This window comes from Antechinus flavipes, chromosome 3 (genome assembly GCF_016432865.1).
Source record: "Antechinus flavipes isolate AdamAnt ecotype Samford, QLD, Australia chromosome 3, AdamAnt_v2, whole genome shotgun sequence".
NCBI lineage: Eukaryota > Metazoa > Chordata > Mammalia > Dasyuromorphia > Dasyuridae > Antechinus > Antechinus flavipes.
In genome coordinates, this window is record NC_067400.1 from 322,171,825 (window position 1) to 322,190,641 (window position 18,817).

The window sequence follows — 18,817 nt, forward strand, 5'->3', positions numbered from 1 at the left end:
AAAGGCTGGTTGCCTGGGCAACAAAAGTGAAGAGACTCACGAGGGATGTTGCTGAAACTTGTTGGGAAGGACCTGGGACTGATGAGATGGGAGGGCTGAGTGACTGGGAAGTCGGGTGACTTTGGCATAGCCATGCTGAAGGACAAACTCAAACACAACTAAGAGAGGGGGCAGGTTTCGAGGAGGAAGAGGAAGTTCTGGATGTGTTGCTTGTGAGGCAGCCATGGGCTATTCAAGAGGAAGTTCAAACTTCGGGAGGAAGCTGACTATGGTCTTGGGAACTAATAGGGACTGAGGCCAGAGATGCCTTTAGGGTCACTAAGGGAGAGGGTGCAGAAGAGCTGAGGGCGGAACTCAGGGCAACAGTCCGAGCAGCAGGGAGGAGAAGGGTAGGAGTTATGAGGGCACGATCTTTCAGGGACCCACCACTGCAAATGCTTTAGAAAGGGCCAAAGGGCAGAGGGCAGCGATTATGGGGCCATCCCTGACCTTGGAGAGGAGGTAGGGGGCATGTTAGTAGTAGTGGTGGTGTGCAACCGGGGGCACAATGGACAGAACACCGGGCTTGGAAGCAGGGAGCGCTCAAAGCTAGCCTCGGACCTTACTGGCTTTGTGAACGAGCTGGACAAGTGAACTCTGCTTGCCCAAGTTTCCTCAGCTGTAGGAGGGGTTTGAGAAGGAAATAACCACCCATTCCAGTATCCTTGCCAAGAAAACTCCAAATGGGTTCACAAAGAGTTAGACAAATAAACAACAACAAAATAGTAGGAGCAAAGGGGTGAAGTCATTCAGAGATTGCAAAGGCTGAATGCATTGGGTGATTGATTGGGTGGGACAGGGAAAAATGAGCATAACCTTTAGGTTCAATTCAACTCCACAGGGTTGGATTTTAGGTTAAAAGTGCAGGACTCTGGTGTGCGGACAATGATGTAATACCTGATGAATGTGTGTCTTTGCAGTTAAGGGAGTTCGAACAGGTCATAATTGAGGATCGGCTAGAAAAGGAGAAGGCCAGGAAGAAGATAGAACAGGATGCCCTGGAACACAGTAGCATCATAAAGGTAGAAAATGAAATGTTTTTAACATGCATAAAAATGGTCTTTTAACACACAGCCCATGCTGGCCCGGTCACTGAATGATATAATGGTTCCCAGTGGGCTCAGGCCCCCAGAGAGCAGTTGCCCTGGGCACATAAGGACTAAGTCCATCCTGAGTGGATCTAACTCCAAATAAGGATGAAAAGGTTGGGGGGGAAGGTGGGGAGGAATGGGAGGTCAGGCCTCTTTCATTCCTTCTCTTTGTGACTCACTCTGGCCTTACCCAAAGCAAACTTTCAGGATGTCTCTAAAATAAACTTAAGATTCTTTTTAAAGGAAAATTTCCAGATCTAATTCATGGTTAAGCTCTCCCCCAAATGTGAGTTAAAAGTTTTCTTCTAGGAAAAGGTGTTTAAAATACAGTATTTTGTGTATAAGACAGTAGTTTATTAGTTACAACACAGAAAAAATTCTTTGCTTGTGATGTAAAAGATTCAGCGATTCCTCCAAAGAAGTACAAAAAATATAAAATGCTCATTTATCCCATTACACATTCTATTCCTCAGGAAAAGTTAGGAAAACAAAACAAAATCTTAATGAGACTGCTGAGTAGATATTTAACATTTTATAGTTACTTCAAATCTGTTGTTGGCTTGGGAAGGAGAATGGTATGAGACAACCTGATTCAGACCACCGACCCTTTTAGTTCAACTTTGATAATGGAACAAATAAAAACGAAGCACTTAAAGATCCTTCAGCAGTTAACAAAGGGAGTTTTACCCAAAATATATGAAGGATATTCAGTGAGGAGACTGCACTACTTAGCTTGGGTAGATGTCTCCCCAATCCCATCCCTACTGACCTCTTTGTTGAAATAACATCTGGTCAGCAGGCTGGGGTAGGGCGTATTGATTATCTCAGCACAGAAGGGCCTAGACCTCATGTGGGTAGGTAGGCTTTTTTATGCCCTTTAGTGACCAGGAAGCCATTTCATTATGGTCAGAGGCTACCACAAAACTCTGTCTAAACAGATATAGCTTAAGCCTTGGCTAATCCCATGTTGGAAAAATCTTTGTTTTCTTTTGGGGAAACTAACCTAATGTTTGGGGGTGGGGAGAGAAGGGTTGTACTCTGGTCTGTCATACCCACACTATCCTAGCACCTTCCCAGATAAGGATCTCTGGCTAGCCAGGGCTGATCAACTACAGGGTGATCTGTTGGTGGCCATTTCCAGAAATGGCACTTGATTTTAGTGTTCTGGAACTCTTAGCTCATGGAGCTTCCTTCTAAGGCAGGAAATATCCATTTTACAAGAACATTGCTTACAGACTGTACTCCAGGAGAAAAGAAGCAAAGAGAAGATGGCACCAGGATTTGGATTCACTTAGACAAGAATGCAGATTCCTCCTGCCATGGACTTGTAGTTATGATTGCTGATTATCGAGGGCAGGGAGAAAAATGTCCTCCCCAATCCACTTGGTAGAAGTCAAAATCCCAAAGAAAAGGGCTCACAAAAGAGAAGTAGAAACTCTCTCCGTGCCCCACTTATGGACCACAGAATAGATGACTTCTCCTTAGCCAGCCAACAATTATCTTGCCGCCTCAGTCTTGTGAACTGGGACATACATCTGGAGTTGCTGTGTCAGCCCAGCCACCAAAGCACAGGTCCCTCAGCCAAAAGAGCCATTCCCACAGCAGAAAACCAACCTTCTTCATGAGAAAGATACTGATTGGCCACAGAGCAGGAAATACATAAGAAAGGGTTATGGATTTTACTGAAACATGATAGTATTTTCTCCACAATCCAGACACTTACACCATAATCATTTTGGAAGAGAAGGGCAAATTGAAGAAGGGAAACTAGTGTGGAGGGAAGAAATAGAGGCTATTAGAGGTGCTAGTGGAAGGTAGCAATAGAAGAGGTTTGTGTTTGCCACTTGGATGATCTCTACCATACAACTTCTTATCACTTCAAAAATATTTAATACGTAATATTAAAACATGCTAAGTTCACTTGTTTTTCTGGATTTGGCATGGAGTTTGAAAGATTTTGGCACACATTCTATCAGTCTTCATCAGGAGACCATATTTTTATTACATTGGGTATTAAGGGTATCTTTGACAAATAGTTCATTTTTCTAAATCTAGTTTTAAATGAAGCCTATAATTTTTCAACGAATTTTAAATCAGGTGAGTTTCCAAACCCCTGAAGCATGTTTACCTTCATCTCTTATATAATTTTTGTGCTTTAAGGAGACAGTTAAGAATCTTAGTGGGTAGAGCTCTGGGTCCAAAGTCAGATCTAGTCTCAGAAACTTACTATGTGACCTTAGGCAAGCTTCTATATGCCTTAATCCATTGGAGAAGAAAATGGCAAACCACTCCAGTATCTTTGCCAAGAGAATCCCATGGGGATCACAAAAAGTCAGATGTGACTGAGTGATTGAACAGCAAAAACTCCACCATGTTACAAGGTCATGCTGTAGTAGTCTACTTCCATTTGGAAACTTCTGTGACTTTGGAACAATGCTGTTTCTCAGTATAAATATGTAGTGTATAAGAAGCTCTGGAAGTCTTTATCTCAACTCTTGATCCCCAGAAAGTGAGGCTGGCTACATCAGGGTTCTACTTGCGAGGAGTTTGAGTGACTTCAATGCTGCTGGCTCAAACCCCTATTCCAGTGTGTGATCCCTAACATCAAATGCCAGTTACAATTATATATCACTGACCCAATGATTAGCATCTCAATGCCATTAAACCAATTTAACATCAATTAGCTTTTACAAAAGGATATTTCCTGATAAAATATAGTAAGATTGAAGTACAATCCAATCATCTCCTCCCAATATTAAAGAGCACTTGGTTCAAAGGGAGAGTGAATCAAACTTACAGCTTTTGCCCACAGAGTATTCACTTCCCAAGTTCACTTCAGAATTTGACATAGTCAGGGGAAGAGTTACTTCCATTTGCTACCCACTTTCCACTGTTTGACAAGGTCAAACAGGTCACTGGGCTTGGTTGTCTGAACACACTGGTAAAGGCTTTAGGTATGAAATGTTTTGCGGGGGAGGCAACTAGGTCACCTGGCATATTTGAACTCAGATCTTCCTTCTGAGCTGATGCTTTACCCACTGCATCTGTCCAGCTGCCCCAACATGAGGAGTCTTAAAAGAAAACTATCTGGATCTCTTGGACAAAGTGGGAACAGAGTCCACCAATTATTAATCACAAATTTCCAGATCAAAGGAGAATGTAGTTAACAGTAGTAGGAATGTGCTCTCCAAGAACAGGCCTAGGGAGTCCAGCATGGAGACTGGCCTGGTCTTTCACTACATCTCATCTAGCAAGAGCGAGTGCAGGGAACTTTGTCCCATGAGAACTTGGCGGGGAGGGAGCAGTCCTGTAGCCAAAATTTCCCATCCAGTCTTTGCTCCTTCTCCTCACTGATGACATGATTATATACCCTAAGTTTACTGGAGGAGGATAGTTTTTTCTAAATCTTTTTATTTGACTATTTGAGGAAATGCCTTTGATTTGCATTGAAAAGCAAATGCATGGGGAAGACTTCTGGGCCGTAGCTGTGGGTGTGGGGACCCACCAAATACCTTGAATTTGGGGTCTTTGTCTTCTGCAGAGACAGAGCCCACTCTGTTTAGTCAGGATGGCCAGATGAGGGTTACACCAGAATTGGGGGTGCTGGCCAGGGGTGCAGTACTGATAGGGGTCTGGAACAGAGAATCTTTAAAAGGCAGACTGCAGCAAGGCAGACAGACTCCCTCTGCCCACGTCACACCAGTACCTTTGCCGAATACTGGGGTGCCCACAATAGCTATTTCTCCAAGCAGCCATGCATTTACAGCCATACTTCTGGTGTGGGTGCTTGCCCAGCCCTAAGAAGCTCACCTACCTTTAGAGTACCTGATTCCCCCAAGCTCACCTGAGCAACTGTATGGAGCACATATAACAACTGCACTGTTTCTCCAAGTAGCCATCACTTTATAGGCAAGATAAGAAATATATTGGTGACTCTACTTCCTGTCCTTTCCCTTTTTGTGTTTTATTTGGTTTTGACAGATCAGTGGGAAGAACTCTATTTAGATCAGTGGGATCAAGATCTAAGATAAAAGAAAAGGTTCACAGAGCACCTGGGACCACAGGATGACCCACTGGTCACGTTCTTGGGCATGATAGTGAAAAGTGATAGCTGATTTGGGGAACAAATGGATCTAATCTTTGCAGTCTTAGCTAGCCAGCCATAGGAAAGAGCTGGTTTCAAAGCATGGTATCACAAATTCATGCTTGAAAAGGAGAAAGGAAAAAAAAAAAAAGGCTTGATGAAAGTGCTGAAAATCTGACCAGAAAGTCCAAAGCTGAGTCACAAACCGAGAAGGCACATGGTCACATTTCACACACCCCCCACCCCTCCCATCTCTGGGGCACATGTTTATAATTAGATAATGGTTTTTCATTTTGTCAGGAATAATTCCCATTCATGAGAAATGCTGCTGCTTGTTAGGGACTCCACAGACCACCCCCTCACCACCTCTCCTTTTCTCCTTCCCTTTCCAGCTTCAGGCCTGGTGGAGAGGCACCATGGTGCGAAGAGAACTGGGCAACTTCAAGATGCCTAAGAGAGAAAAAGACGATAGCAGGGATTCAAAAGGCAAAGGGAAGAAGGCAGTCAGGAAGAGATGATGGTGCTCGCTCTGGCTTTTTCTTTTCATCTGTTAGGGGTTAGGAAGTAGAAAGGAGGAATTAAAAGGGGCAAAAACCTCACCAGCTGGGCGTTATTTCTTATTTAAACAACCTCCTGAAGAGCGCAAAGACTGAACAGGGATCCTTGATGACTTTAGATTTTGAAGTTCAGTGCTCAAACAAGATGATTTTTTTCCCCTAAACCCAGGGATATTAGGACAAAATTTGGATTTCTTGGTCGATTTAGTGCCTGATATAATCTGACCTTATATCAAGAAGGACCTTTTCTAGGAGCTCTAGAAAGACGTCTCTCTTTTGACACCAATACAACTAGAAAAAACAATTTCTGTGCCCATTACAGTGAAATTGTTTAATGATGATGCACTAAAAGTACTGGAATTAATATTGTGTCTGTGTCAAATTTTATTCCAATTCACTTATAGTGAAGAAAAATTCTTCCAATTGTTTAACTTAGCAATACATTACAAAAATAAACTTAGCTCACAAATACACCAGGGATACATGTTTAGTTATCTTGTGAAGTCTCCTCTCCTCTTCTTTCAGTACAGACCTTTTTCCACCCCTTAATGTCTTTCTCTTTGATATCATCATATGAGAGTCTGTTGACCACTCTCTCCTCTGTCCAGGTGATGTTCCCCCTATCTGCCCCATTGACAGATATAGTTACAGATATTATTCTCAAGAGTTACAGATATTGTTTTCCCATATAGGGATGTAAATAGTTTAACCCTTAAATAATGGTGTAGTGTGTACTGTAGTATCTTTGTTAAATCATTCTTCTTATTCCCCTTCCCCTGAAGCCTCCTCCATGGAAGCCTGTCTTGTGGTTCTTCCTCCTGTCTCTGCTCCCTGAACTTCCCTGAACCCCTCAAGTGCACCAGTAAACTCTCTCTTAGGAAGTAGAAAGGAAGAATTAAAAAGGGCAAAAACCCCACTAGGTGGATGTTATTTCTTATTTAAACAACCTTCTGAGGAGGGCAAGGACCGAACAGGGATCCTTGATGACTTTAAATTTTGAAGTTCAGTGCTCAAACAAGATGATTTTTTCCCCTAAACCCAGGGATATTAGGACAAAATTTGGATTTCTTGGTCAATTTAGTGCCTGATACCTGACCTCATATCAAGAAGGACCTTTTCTAGGAGCTCTAGAAAGACGTCTCTCTTTTGATACTATTACAACTAGAAAAAACAATTTCTGTGCCCATTACAGTGAAATTGTTTAATGATGATGCACTAAAAGAGACCCTTCACTCATGGGGGCTGTCTCAATGGCCTCCATTCTGGCAATTTGTCCTTCCTAGAGATGAGGGGAGTATTGGTCAAGGACAAGGTGTAGCCAAATGCATCACCTTCCTCCCACCCACTCCCAGGGAGGGACCTCAGAGAGATGATGATGTTGAAACTGTATCATCACCTTGGGTTGATCTAGTCTATGGCCCTCTCACTGGCTGATGTGGGTTCTCTGCTTACTGGGCAGAAAGGGACAACATGGTATTGTCCCATGACAAATAAAAGAGATGATATTTGTTTTTTGTTTTTATCTTTTATCACCCCATTTCCCTCTTCTCTTACCTTTTCCCCTAATGTTTCTGCCCTCCCTTTCTTTTCCTTTTTGATCTATTTCTTTAAAGGGTTGGATAAATTTCCATACCCAACTGAATGATTAAGTTATTCCCTGATGAGATCAAGCTTCAGACAATGTTCATCCCTCTCCCCTCTTTCCCTGGATTGCAATAGATCCTTTGTGCCTCTATGTGATCCAATTTGTTCCATTTATACCTCCCTTTTCTTCTTCTTCCATACAGACTTTTCCCCACCCCTTAATGTCTTTTTCTTTGATATCATCACATCAAAGTTCATTCACAATTATACCCTCAGTCCATGTGATGTCCCCCTCTGTCTGCCCCAGTGACAGATACAATTCTCAAGAGTTACAGATATCATTTTCCCCTCTAGGGATGTAAAGAGCTTAATCTTAAATAATATATATTTTCTAATTTAACATGTTTAACATATATAAGACTGCCTATCATCTAGGGGACGGGGTGGAAGGAAGGAAGGGAAAAGTTGGAACAGAAGTGAGTGCAAGGGACAATGTTGTAAAAATTACCCATGAATATGTTCTGTCAATAAAAAGCTATAAATAATAATAATATAATAATAATAATAATATAATAATAATAATATAATATATTTCCCCTCTATTTAACTTCTTTCTATGCTTTGCTTGAGTCCTGAATTTGTAGATCAGATTTTCTGTTTAGTTCTGTTTTTTTCAACAGAAATGATTGAAAGTCTTTTAAATCTTGAAGATCTATCTCCTCCCCTAAAAGGTGATCCTGAGTCTCTCTGGGTGGTTAATTCTTGACTGTAACCCCAGATCCTTTGCCTTCTAGAATATGTTGTTCCAGGCCCTTTGATCCTTTATTGTAGAAGTTGCCAGATCCTGGGTAATCCTGACTGTTGCTCCTTGATATTTGAATTGTTTTTGTCTGGTAGCTAGCAGTATTTTTTTCTTGAAATTGTAATTCTGGAGTTTTGCAACAATGTTCCTGCAGGTTTTCCTTGTGGAAATCTCTTTCCAAAAGGGATCGATGGAGTCTTTCAAGGTTTCTAGAATATCAGAACAGTTTTCCTTAATGATCTCTTGATCCGGGCTCTTTTTTTGGTCATGGCCTTCAGATAGGCCAATAATTTTTAAATTGTCTCTTCCAGATCTATTTTCTAGTTCAGCTGTTTTTCCAGTGAGGTATTTCATATTTATTTTATTCCATTTTTTCATTCTTTTTAGTTTGACTGATTCTTACTGTCTCATAGAGTCATTAACTTCCATTTGTCTCATTCTAGTTTTTAATGTGTGATTTTCATTTAGCTTTTGTATCTCTCTTTCCATTTCATTAATTCCACTTTTGAAAGTGTTGTTTTCTTCAGTGGATTTTTTTTGCATTTGGCCAACTATTTTTTTAAGGAGTTGTTTTCTTTGGTCAATTTTTTACCTTCCTTTTCCAAGCTGTTAATTCTCTCTTGCAAACCTCTCATTTCTTTTCTTGTGTCTTTTTTCTTCTACTTCTCTTATTTGCCTTTTAAATTCTTTTGTGAGCACTTCCAAAAAGCCTCTTTGGGCTTGAGATCAATTCATATCACTCTTTGAGATTTCCTCTGTAGACATTTTGTGCTCGTCTGAGTTGGTGTTTTGGTCTTCCCTGTCACAATAGTTAACCTTCTATGGTCTAGGTTTCTTGCTCATTTTCTTTTCTTTTGCTATTTTTTTTTTTTTTAACTTTTATGGTTGAGCTCTGTTCCTAGAGTAAAGCTGGTGTGGTCCCAAGTTTCCTGTGTGACTCTGAGTTTTGACTTTGAGCACAGGGACCCCTTGTGTTTGCAGGGGGTAACTTTGATCTTTTTGGGAAACAGCCTGATTTCCCAGAATTTGCCTTCTGAGCTAGGACTAGGGACTGCCCCCCTGATTTGCTCCTCTATTGAGCTAGGACTAAAAGTCTCAGTTGCTACTTTGCTGTGGTTAAGATTCTCTTACCGGCTTTACCAGACTCCATCTGAGCTAGACTGAAACACCTTTTCCATCCCAGTGATACTGACCTTTCTTGAAATTTTTCAGTCTCTCTTGAGTTGGAGAGGGGTTTCATTCCATCAGGCTCTGTTTAGAGAGTTGGTTCCATGTGGTTTTTGAGGGAAAGTGGGAGAGCTCAAGCAGCTTCCTGACTTGACTTTGCTATCTTCTTTGAGATTTTTTTTTTTAAAGTACAGTTATTATAATATGTTCTGATGGGGTCTCTAATTCTGGAAAAACAGAGTGGATTAATCTATGATTGAGGAGAAAGCTGGGACCTGCAATAGAGCAGTGAGTAATATTTTGCAAAGGACCCTTTCTGATGTAAATATCATTTTTTTAAAACCTAAACTTCCCCTACTAATATCATATTTATAATCTTCCTTTTTGCCACTGGTTGGCAAGTGATTCCTCTCTGTGCCGTTTTGTTAAATACCTAACATACTTTAATCTTTCTCACCCATCCCACTCCCACTCCCATCTCTAACTTTTAACTGCTTACCTAGACAATTGTTAGCTTCCCAGAGGAAAGCTTGACAATCATTAATATCCTCTGCGGGTTTGAGGCCTTATTGTAATGGAAAATAGGATTTTCTGACATTGGAAATATGTACACTCATTCTGCAGATTCTTGCTTATACTTCTGGTGGCTTGTTTCAGTTCTTCCCAGAGAGAGAGTAATAAGCTTAATGACAACAAGAAGGCAAAACACAAGTAATTTATTGCATCAAACAAATTTTATTTATGCCTTTTGTTTTTGTTTTCAATCACAGTTTTTTCTGGATACTCCTCCTCCATCCCACCCCTCAATCCCCAGCCTCACAATGAACCATCCACAAAAAACAAAATCAATTGACCCAGTAATTTTGTCTTTTGATGTATGCAATATTCTGCATCTAGAATTCCCCACTTCTCCACTGAAAAGGAGCAGGATACGTCTCCTAGGTCTAGTTAGTTGTTATACATCATCGCTGGTTTAGCTTCCTGGAAACTCAGGGCCCACGCCGCCACCAGGTTTGCCCACAGTTGCATCCAAGACAAGCCTCCCTGGTCTGAAACATACCACCTCCTGTTCATGCTTATGGCAAGACAAGCTTCCAGTGGCCTACGTAGAATCACATGGCAGGCAAGAGAAGTGCCCAAATCTTGGGGATCAACCTGCCTTCATGAGAGGACCTCCCTGTGACCCTGCCTAGAGTCAGCATCCTCCCATGCCTTCTGTCTCTCCTCTTCGCCATGAGGCTGACTCTTGGACTGCTAGAAGAACTTTCCCTTTCCTGACTCCAGCTGTCTGCTGCTTCATTCTCATCTGCTCCAGCCCTGACCCTATAATTGTCCAGCATTGGCTCAGGCCATTCTTCTGGCACCTTGGCTTCCAAACTGCAATGAGATGCTGTGTTTGTAAGTCATTCCAAAATTAACAAAAGTAGGGCCCGTTTACTTAGAGGATACACCCCCCAAGCACAGTACTGGAAGTGTGCCCTGAGCCAGGATAACATTGCCTTGTAAGGGAGGTTGAGAGCATGTGGGTTAGGCGAATGTTCTAGCTGATTTGAGGAACCTATTGGGCAGAGAAGTAAATCCCTGTCCGTAAGTTAGGTGGCTTCTCAGTACGGTTTGACATTGTGACTCCCACGTCCAAGTTGGCAGTGGATCCATTCCATTTTGCCTCTCTTAAAAGGGCATCCATCTGTTTATTCAATTTCTGCAGAGGACATACAGTGTCTCTAACAAGCTCCCTCACGACTACGTAGGAGGAACGTCATCCCCCACTGGTTTTTATCAAAGAGGAGAGTCTTCTTGGTCATTCAGTTCTGTTTTCCCCAGACTCCAGGTCTTTGACTAGCCCATAGCCGCTACCAGGAATGAGTTTCTATGAATTTGGACCTAGCATTTATTAAGCACCTATTATGTGAGAGACAGCCAGGTGGTACCGTAATGCTCTGGGAATCAGGAAGACTCAATTTCCTTCCAAATCCCGTCTCAAACAATGACTTGGCTATGTGACCCTGGCCTGGTCACTTAATCCTGTTTGTCTGTTTCTTCACCTGTAAACTGAGCTGGAGAAGGAAAAAGCAAAACCACTCCAGTGTCTGCTAAGAAAACCCTAAAACGGGGTCACAGAGAGTCAGAAATGAGTGAAATAACTTGACAAAAACATGAGAAACTCGCTAAATAATGAAGATACAAAAAAAGTTTCTGCTATCAAGAGGTTTAAGATCTACTGGGGTAGGTTGGGGTGAGAGTGGGGACAGGGAAACTATACAAAGGCAATGGGATTAAAGGAGAGCAAGACTGACTTCTTGCAGAAGATGGGATTTTAGTTGGAGCTTGAAGGAAGTCAGGAGTTTTGAGATGAGAAAAGAATTCCAGGTAAGAGCAATAGCCAGTGAAAATGTATAGTTGGGATATGAAATGTTGGGTACAGCAAGGAAGCCAGATTCAATGCATTTTAGAATATGTGAAGAGGGGAATAAAGTATAATTGGGTTGGCAAGATAGGAGGAGGCCAGGTTAAGGACTTCCAAAACCAAACATTTTAATTATTTTTAATTTTTTATTATTGATCCTGGAAGCAGTAGGGAGCCACTAGGGTTACATGAAGAGTTACATGATCAGGACTGAGCTTTGGGAATATGTGATGGCTAAGAGGAGGAGACTTGAATAAGGAGGGACAGGTAGGCCCACCAACCTGGGCAATAAGGTAATGAGGGCCTACATCAGAGAGAAGTATCAAAGGAGAAAAGAGGATAATACGCAAGCGATATTGCAAAGCAATAAGATGTGGCAACAGTTTGGACAAGCAGGATGAGCCCTAGTGAAGGGGAAGATCCCCAGGGCTTCTGGCCAGAATAGAAACAATTGCTATTTACACTCACTCTGAGCCAATGAAACCCAAACAATACAAACTCAGGCTTCAGCTGGGGCCCAACCAGTGAGAGCCAGAGGCACTCTGGGTAATTTTTTATTAATCATGCTAGCATTTAATAAAGGGATCAATGACAAACTCAGATGTCAAAGACCTCTCATGGAATTCACTCAATGCTTATATGCCCTTGAAAGAATGGGATTTGCTGAGGTTGGCAATCAACTCTGGTCAACTAGTAATGAGAAATTACTATGTTTTTTTTTTTTCTAATGAGAATCTCTAAATAGCACCATTCAATCTTGGTTAGAGAGAATTATCTCTTATCAGCTACCCCTGCCTAAGGTAATCTAGATAAAAGGGGGTCCACCCCTGCTCAGACCTTGAGTCCCAGATGGGCCATAGTCGAGCAAAATGAATTTCTGCATTGGCCACATCCTTAAATAGATTGAGTCAGCACCACCAGCGATCACCTCTCTGTCAAGACTTGGGTAACATACTTCATTTTGATTCACCTTAGATTAAATTCTTTATAAGGGTGGGGCAACAACTCCCACCCAGCATCCAAAGGCGTTTGAGATTTGGGCAATCTCATTCATCAACAATGTCCTATAGATGCTGGGTTGGCCTACCGTGTTTCCCCGATAATAAGACCTATCCCGAAAATAAGCCCTCCCCTTACTGTGTTAGATTCCTCTAAAATAAGCCCTCCCCCGAAAATAAGCCCTATTGAGATTGCTACTGTAGTGAAGGTGATCCCCTGTGCTACACGCTACATTACGGTACCCTCTGTATGCACCGTCCCCCCCTCCCTCTCCCCGGGTGAAACGCACGCCGCGCTCCGAGCTGCATCCAATCAGAGCTGCAGCAGTGAGCGCGTCATCCTGTTCTTCCTCAGTGACTTGCTTGCTGGCGCCATTGAGAGCAGCGCCGCGGAGGAGAGCTGAGGCAGGACAGCATAAAAACCCGGTATGTAAGCGGGAGTGAGGGGGCATGATGGAGGATAAAAGGGGCCTGATGGAGGATAAAAGGGGCCTGATGGAGGATAAAAGAAGAACTCAGCCAACACTCACCGTGCTAAAGAAATGAAGAACTTCCTTGCAGAGAGAAGAATAGATCAGGTAATGATTCCTGCAGGAATGACTGCATCTCCAGACCCTTGATATTGCAATAAACAAGCCATTCAAGGACCATTTGCGCATGGAAGTCAATGACTACATTGAAAATAGAATGGAAAGAAATCAGCGTGGAAACTTTGTGAAGCCCTGTCTGCAAGAAGTCGTGACTTGGGTGAAGAAGAAGTCATGGGATAAAATTACTGACAGCTGTGTCGCCAAGGCACTACGAGCAGGTTACCTGGACAAGACATGTTCATTTAAAGAGAACTATATTGCTGGACATGGCAGATTGGGTCCACTTCTTTTGAAGGAAATAAAGGCGCAAGACATGGAGGACGGAATTCAGGGTATGGACACTTATGATGATGTTGTTGAAGAAGATTACATGATCATTATTGAATAAAAGTACTTTTTTTGTTCACATTTACCTGTTTATTAAAATTGCTGTCAATGTTCATTAAAATAAGCCCTCTGGTGTTTTTCTGTCCAAAAAAATTAATAAGACAGTGTCTTATTATCGGGGAAACACGGTAGTAGAGAAGATGTAAGAAGGGAAAAAAAATACCTGGATCTCCCCAATGATTATTAATCATTCTCTCAGTAGGCAGCAAGGGAGCAATCACTAAAAATAAGAGAGTAGGGATGATAGAAGGAATGGAGAAGATGTAGAGAGGGTTGCACTGGCAAGGAGAAGGCTGCCTTTTCATTTCCTATAGTAGTAAAAAGCTGATGCTACAAGGAGTCTGAGAGGTGTGAAATTAGGAGTTCATGGTGAAATATGGTCACATAAAAATTGTATTTTCCCCATTAAGGTTTTTTCATAGGCTGTGTGGCCTATCGTGCATCCTCTGGGAGGATTTCCAGGACCATTATCTGCTGGGGTTATGTCTTTTAATTAAAGTAAAAATCTAATGTATATATTTCTCTTATAACGAGCAGAAGTATGTGTAAGACAGGCCAAACTTCATTCGTTAGGAACCAGGGCTTCATAGGGGTCCATTGGACTAGCAGAGATGGCTGGGAATTAAGGCTTGGAGTGAAGGCCTTAGACCCACGGACTTATAACCTGCTTGTGAAGGATACTAACAAACACCCAAAACATCTGGGCCATGGGACATTTCTATTTAACAATCGAAGTATCTTGTACCCTACCCACATTATTAGGACTATCTTGTATCACTCAACTCATAAAAGATAGCTCTAGAAGAAAGATGGAATGACCCTGTGTTTTTTGTTCTGTAGTCACCAGTGATCATGAGCAGGAAAAGCAGCTTTTTCAGGGAACTTGTAGCTCCAGAAACCTAGTAATCATTTGGTCAGTCCATGCCCAGGTGCCTTCCAAAGGCTCTATTTATTCTGGGCTTTATGGACCCCATGCGGTAATGGGTTAGGGAAAGAGACTGCTAGATGGCTCACTTTAGGTCTTTCAGGATTGTAGCCTGTTATAGAGCCTACTCCAAGGACATGGACTTGTGGGCAATCAGTAAATGGGGGCCAAGTTCAGATAAGCATTTGGTTGTCTTTAAATGCTACCCATCTCCAGAATGCGGTGATGAGTCCGCCTGATAGACTCAGAATACAGATTGAAGAAGCATGTCTATCTTTTTTTTTTTTTTTTTTGACATGGCTAGACTAATTCATTATAATGAATTTTGTTTTACTTGCCTTCTTAATGAATGTAATGAATGGAGGAGGGGAAGGAAGAAAGAGAATTTGGAACTGGAAATGAAATTATAGAAGAGGAAAACACACAGAGAGAGAGAGAGTGAGAGAGGGAAAGAGAAAGAGAAGAAGGGAGGAAGGAAAAGAGAGACTGAAGAGAAAGGAAGGTGAGACAGAGACAGAGACAGATGAAAGGAGGGAGAAAGAGAAAGGGAGATGGGGGAGAGACGGTGTTATGTTGAACATTCCATATATTGGGGTTGGAAGCCTTAGGCCTGGGTTGGGTTGTCACTCTTTTCCCCAGTTTTGCATCTTGCTCCTTTTCCCCTTTGTCTAGTTAGCTAATGCTTGCATTTTCTGTTGTGTAGTTAAGTAAAGCCTTTGCCATTTTGTCTCTTCCCCTTCGACTTGACTTGCTAGCTTTTGATATTTTCTTCACCCTTCTCTAAAAAGAATTTTTCACTCATTTATTTCTTTTCCCTTTCTGCCTACTTTAGACTTTGGTTCTGTGATTTATTTATTTCTTCTTTAGTCTTTGAATTCTCCACGGTTCTGAAACTTTTTGAGTATCTATTTTGGGTTCCCTCTTAGCCACAGGTTTTCTGTCATTGCCTTGTAACTCTTACCCTCTCTCCCCACTTCTGTTGTATTTCACTCTAATTCCTGTAGAGGTAAAGAGGTAAGAAGCATTACTCTATGAGTGATATTCCATAGTTCATTACTACTCCTTGCCCTATTCATGATGATTTTCCCCCCCTTTTATCATAAAATATTCTTTCTAGGTCCAAGCCTTCCCCCTCTTGTATCAACTGTTCCCAGATTCTCTGATTCTTCTCCTGATGCAAGATGTGATTTGTGGGAGAGAGAACAATACTCTTTCAGAGGAAGCAACACAGCCTTGCAAATTTTACCTATTGTTAAGATTCTTATATCCCATTATAGGATCTCTCCCCTTCCCTCCCCTATGGGAGCATTTTTCAGTGGGATCCTGTCCCACACTGAATCTTGATTTCCTTTTTTCCCCAGTTTCATTTCTTCTCTGTCACCTCACCCATCTTCTTGTAGATCCTATTCCTTTTTAGATTATACAATGGTTATTTTCTCTTGTTAACTATTGGCTTAAATAATAAATATTAATAATTTCTTCCCTTCTCCCTTTTTATGCACCCTCTCATTCTGTATTAGTTTCACAAAAAGCATTCACAGTGGTATGGTATGTGGTTTGGATCATGTTTCATACCTATTCTTTCACTATAATTTCCACTTTTGTCTCCTTGTGTATTTTTAGAAATAAATCTCTTAGAAATGGTCCTGTTATTTAGTTATGGTGCTGGTGATGACAGGGGTCTCTACAGTTTTTCCTCCCTTTTTTCTTGTAGTAATTTTTATCATTAGTTGTGCCTTCCTTGGTTGCTTTCTTGCATTTTGTCAGAGGGGCCTGGGAATCAATCACTTACTCATGTCTGGTTTTCAGTCTCCTGCTCGTGCTTACATTACACCAGATTGATGTGAACTCTGAGTCCCACTGTCCCACTGTCAGCCCTATCTCAGACAAAGGAAGGCTAGAACCATTAGCTTGTCAGCATTGACCAAGGTTTGCCCAATGTACCAATCAGTAAGGACCCTGCTGGAGGAAGGGCCTTTTCCTTCCTCTGAGCAGATACACTAGAACTGGACAAGATGAACCTACCTTGTTATGTGTGTTTGTTAGCATATTCCTTTTCTGATATTTCCTAGCTCAAATAGTTGCTGAGGTAGACAGAATGCCCATGCTAGTTCTTGGCTAGGACCCTTTCGAACTCTTCCCTAACTCTCTAGACTCCCTTCTTCTCCTCTGACTTTTAAGTGGTCTCTTTTCCCTCACAGCCCCTCTAGATCACTTTGATCTGCCTGTGTATCCTTTGATGAAATAGAGGACTCTGTGGTTAGAAGAATGCTTTTTTGAATCTTCACATTCCGAACTGCTCTCAGGACGTGTGCTTCATCACTATTAGTTATACATATTCACGCACAATTTGTTCACCCAGTTCCCAACTGACAGAAAAGCACACAACTGTTACCCCCGTATATACGCACAAAAAAGTGCTAAAAATATTTTGGTACCTACGAAGCCTATTTTTGACCTCCTTCAGATTTATGCTTAGTAATATGATCTCAAAGTATGGACAATTCAATCCTTTGCTTGTATAATTCAAAATCATTACCAGAATTGTTGGGAACCATCAATCCATGGCTTCACAACCAGTATATTAATGTTCTCATAATCCTTTCAGCATTATTTCCATCTTTTATAATCATTGCTAGTTTATTGGGTATGGGATGAAACTTCAGGGTGGCTTTCATTAGCATTTCTCCTAATACAGTGATTTTATTTTTAACATTATAGATTTGTGGCATATCTATTTTAAGATTACAGGGTTCAGAAAAAAAACTTGTACAACTACCACATGACCTTCTTCCAAAGTCTCTTATAGAAATTCCCAAAAAGTGATTCAAATTATTCAAGGCATAATGAGACAATGTAATTTTCTATAACTCTAGAATAAAATTCAAAGAGTGAGATATAGAACAGAAACTAAAAGGACAATTAAATGCCTAAAGGTTTCTGTGGTTGGCTGCATGTCTGAATCACAAAAAAAGGTGCCATAGCTAAAAGTACAAAGTGTGCTATAAACTCCTTCCCCACAACAATAAGGTCATCCTAACCTAAGCACCAGCAAATAACAATGCAGCAGAAAAAAACCAGACTCACCCAAGGACCTAGAATTAAGGCTCACAGCATGACGACATGCACTGGATCAGAAGGTATGATCCCCCGCTCTAAAGGAAACGTCTCAACATCAGAGGCACTTTCGTAGAACACCATTCGAGGAGGATGTTATCTGGGTCACGTGTACACTCCTATCAGTGGTAAAATAACCCATGGGAGAGTACATTGCTCAACATAGGGGGGAGGGGACAGTTGGGATGGGATTTTCCTTGTGTTTTGCTTAGCTACTATCTTTTTTTTTGCTTTGAATTAGTATGTTCCCTGCTTAGTTTGGCAAAATGTCAGTAAGGGCTCATAATCTCTGGCTTTGAATGGATACTGTCCAAAACAGTGCTAAAAAAGCTTTCTGGATATCCCACAGGTTGAAGGAGCTGCAGTTAAATGTTTCCTAAAATCATGTATTCACCAAGCACTCAATGTTGAGAATTGTGTTTGTTAGCTACAATAAAAATGGTGATATTGGGGCAGCTAGATCGTGCAGTGGATAGAGCACCACCCCTGAAGTCAGGAGAATCTGGATTCAAATGTGGCCTCAGACACAACACTTCCTAGCTGTGTGATCCTGGGCAAGTCACTTAATCCCAACTGCAAAGGGGATATTACTGAAAATAACATACCATCAAATTACTGAGGAGTTTGGAGAGCAAAAGGCATCTTTGGAGAGCAAAAAAAAGAATCTCAGGAAAAAATAACGAAAAAAGTAGCAGAGACCTAGGAGTATCAGATCTCAATTATTCTATATAGCAATTATCAAACAACCTGGTACTAGCTAAAAAATATAAGTGTACAGTGGAACTGATTAAGGAAAAGCAATAAAGCAAGTAAAGCAAGTATACCAACTGTTGAAGTAAGGAATCTCTATTTGATAAAAATTGTTGGGAAAACTGGAAAGCAATCTGACAAAAAGTAGTTCATTTGGATTTTCTTATGGTATATGGCAAGGTGTTTATTTAAACATTTTGTCATAAACTGTAAGAAATAATGAACTAAATAAAAGTCAAATAAAAAAGGGGGAAGGGAGGACAGAGGAGGGATCTCTTTTATAATTATAGTGAATAATAAAATTCTTAACAAAATGATC

At 41.3% G+C, this 18,817-nt stretch overlaps 1 protein-coding gene across 3 annotated transcripts in view; it reads left to right on the forward strand.

The window, feature by feature from the left end:
• Nucleotides 1-6,135, forward strand: part of IQCG (IQ motif containing G) — a 68,866-nt gene extending 62,731 nt beyond the window's left edge. For all 3 annotated transcript variants that reach the window (XM_051985497.1, XM_051985494.1, XM_051985496.1), the window contains 2 exons: nucleotides 960-1,061; nucleotides 5,607-6,135. In XM_051985497.1, coding sequence (XP_051841457.1) covers nucleotides 960-1,061; nucleotides 5,607-5,732 — 228 coding nt within the window. In that variant the 3' untranslated portion in view covers nucleotides 5,733-6,135. The remainder of the gene's footprint in view (nucleotides 1-959; nucleotides 1,062-5,606) is intronic.
• The last annotated feature ends 12,682 nt before the right edge of the window (nucleotides 6,136-18,817 follow it).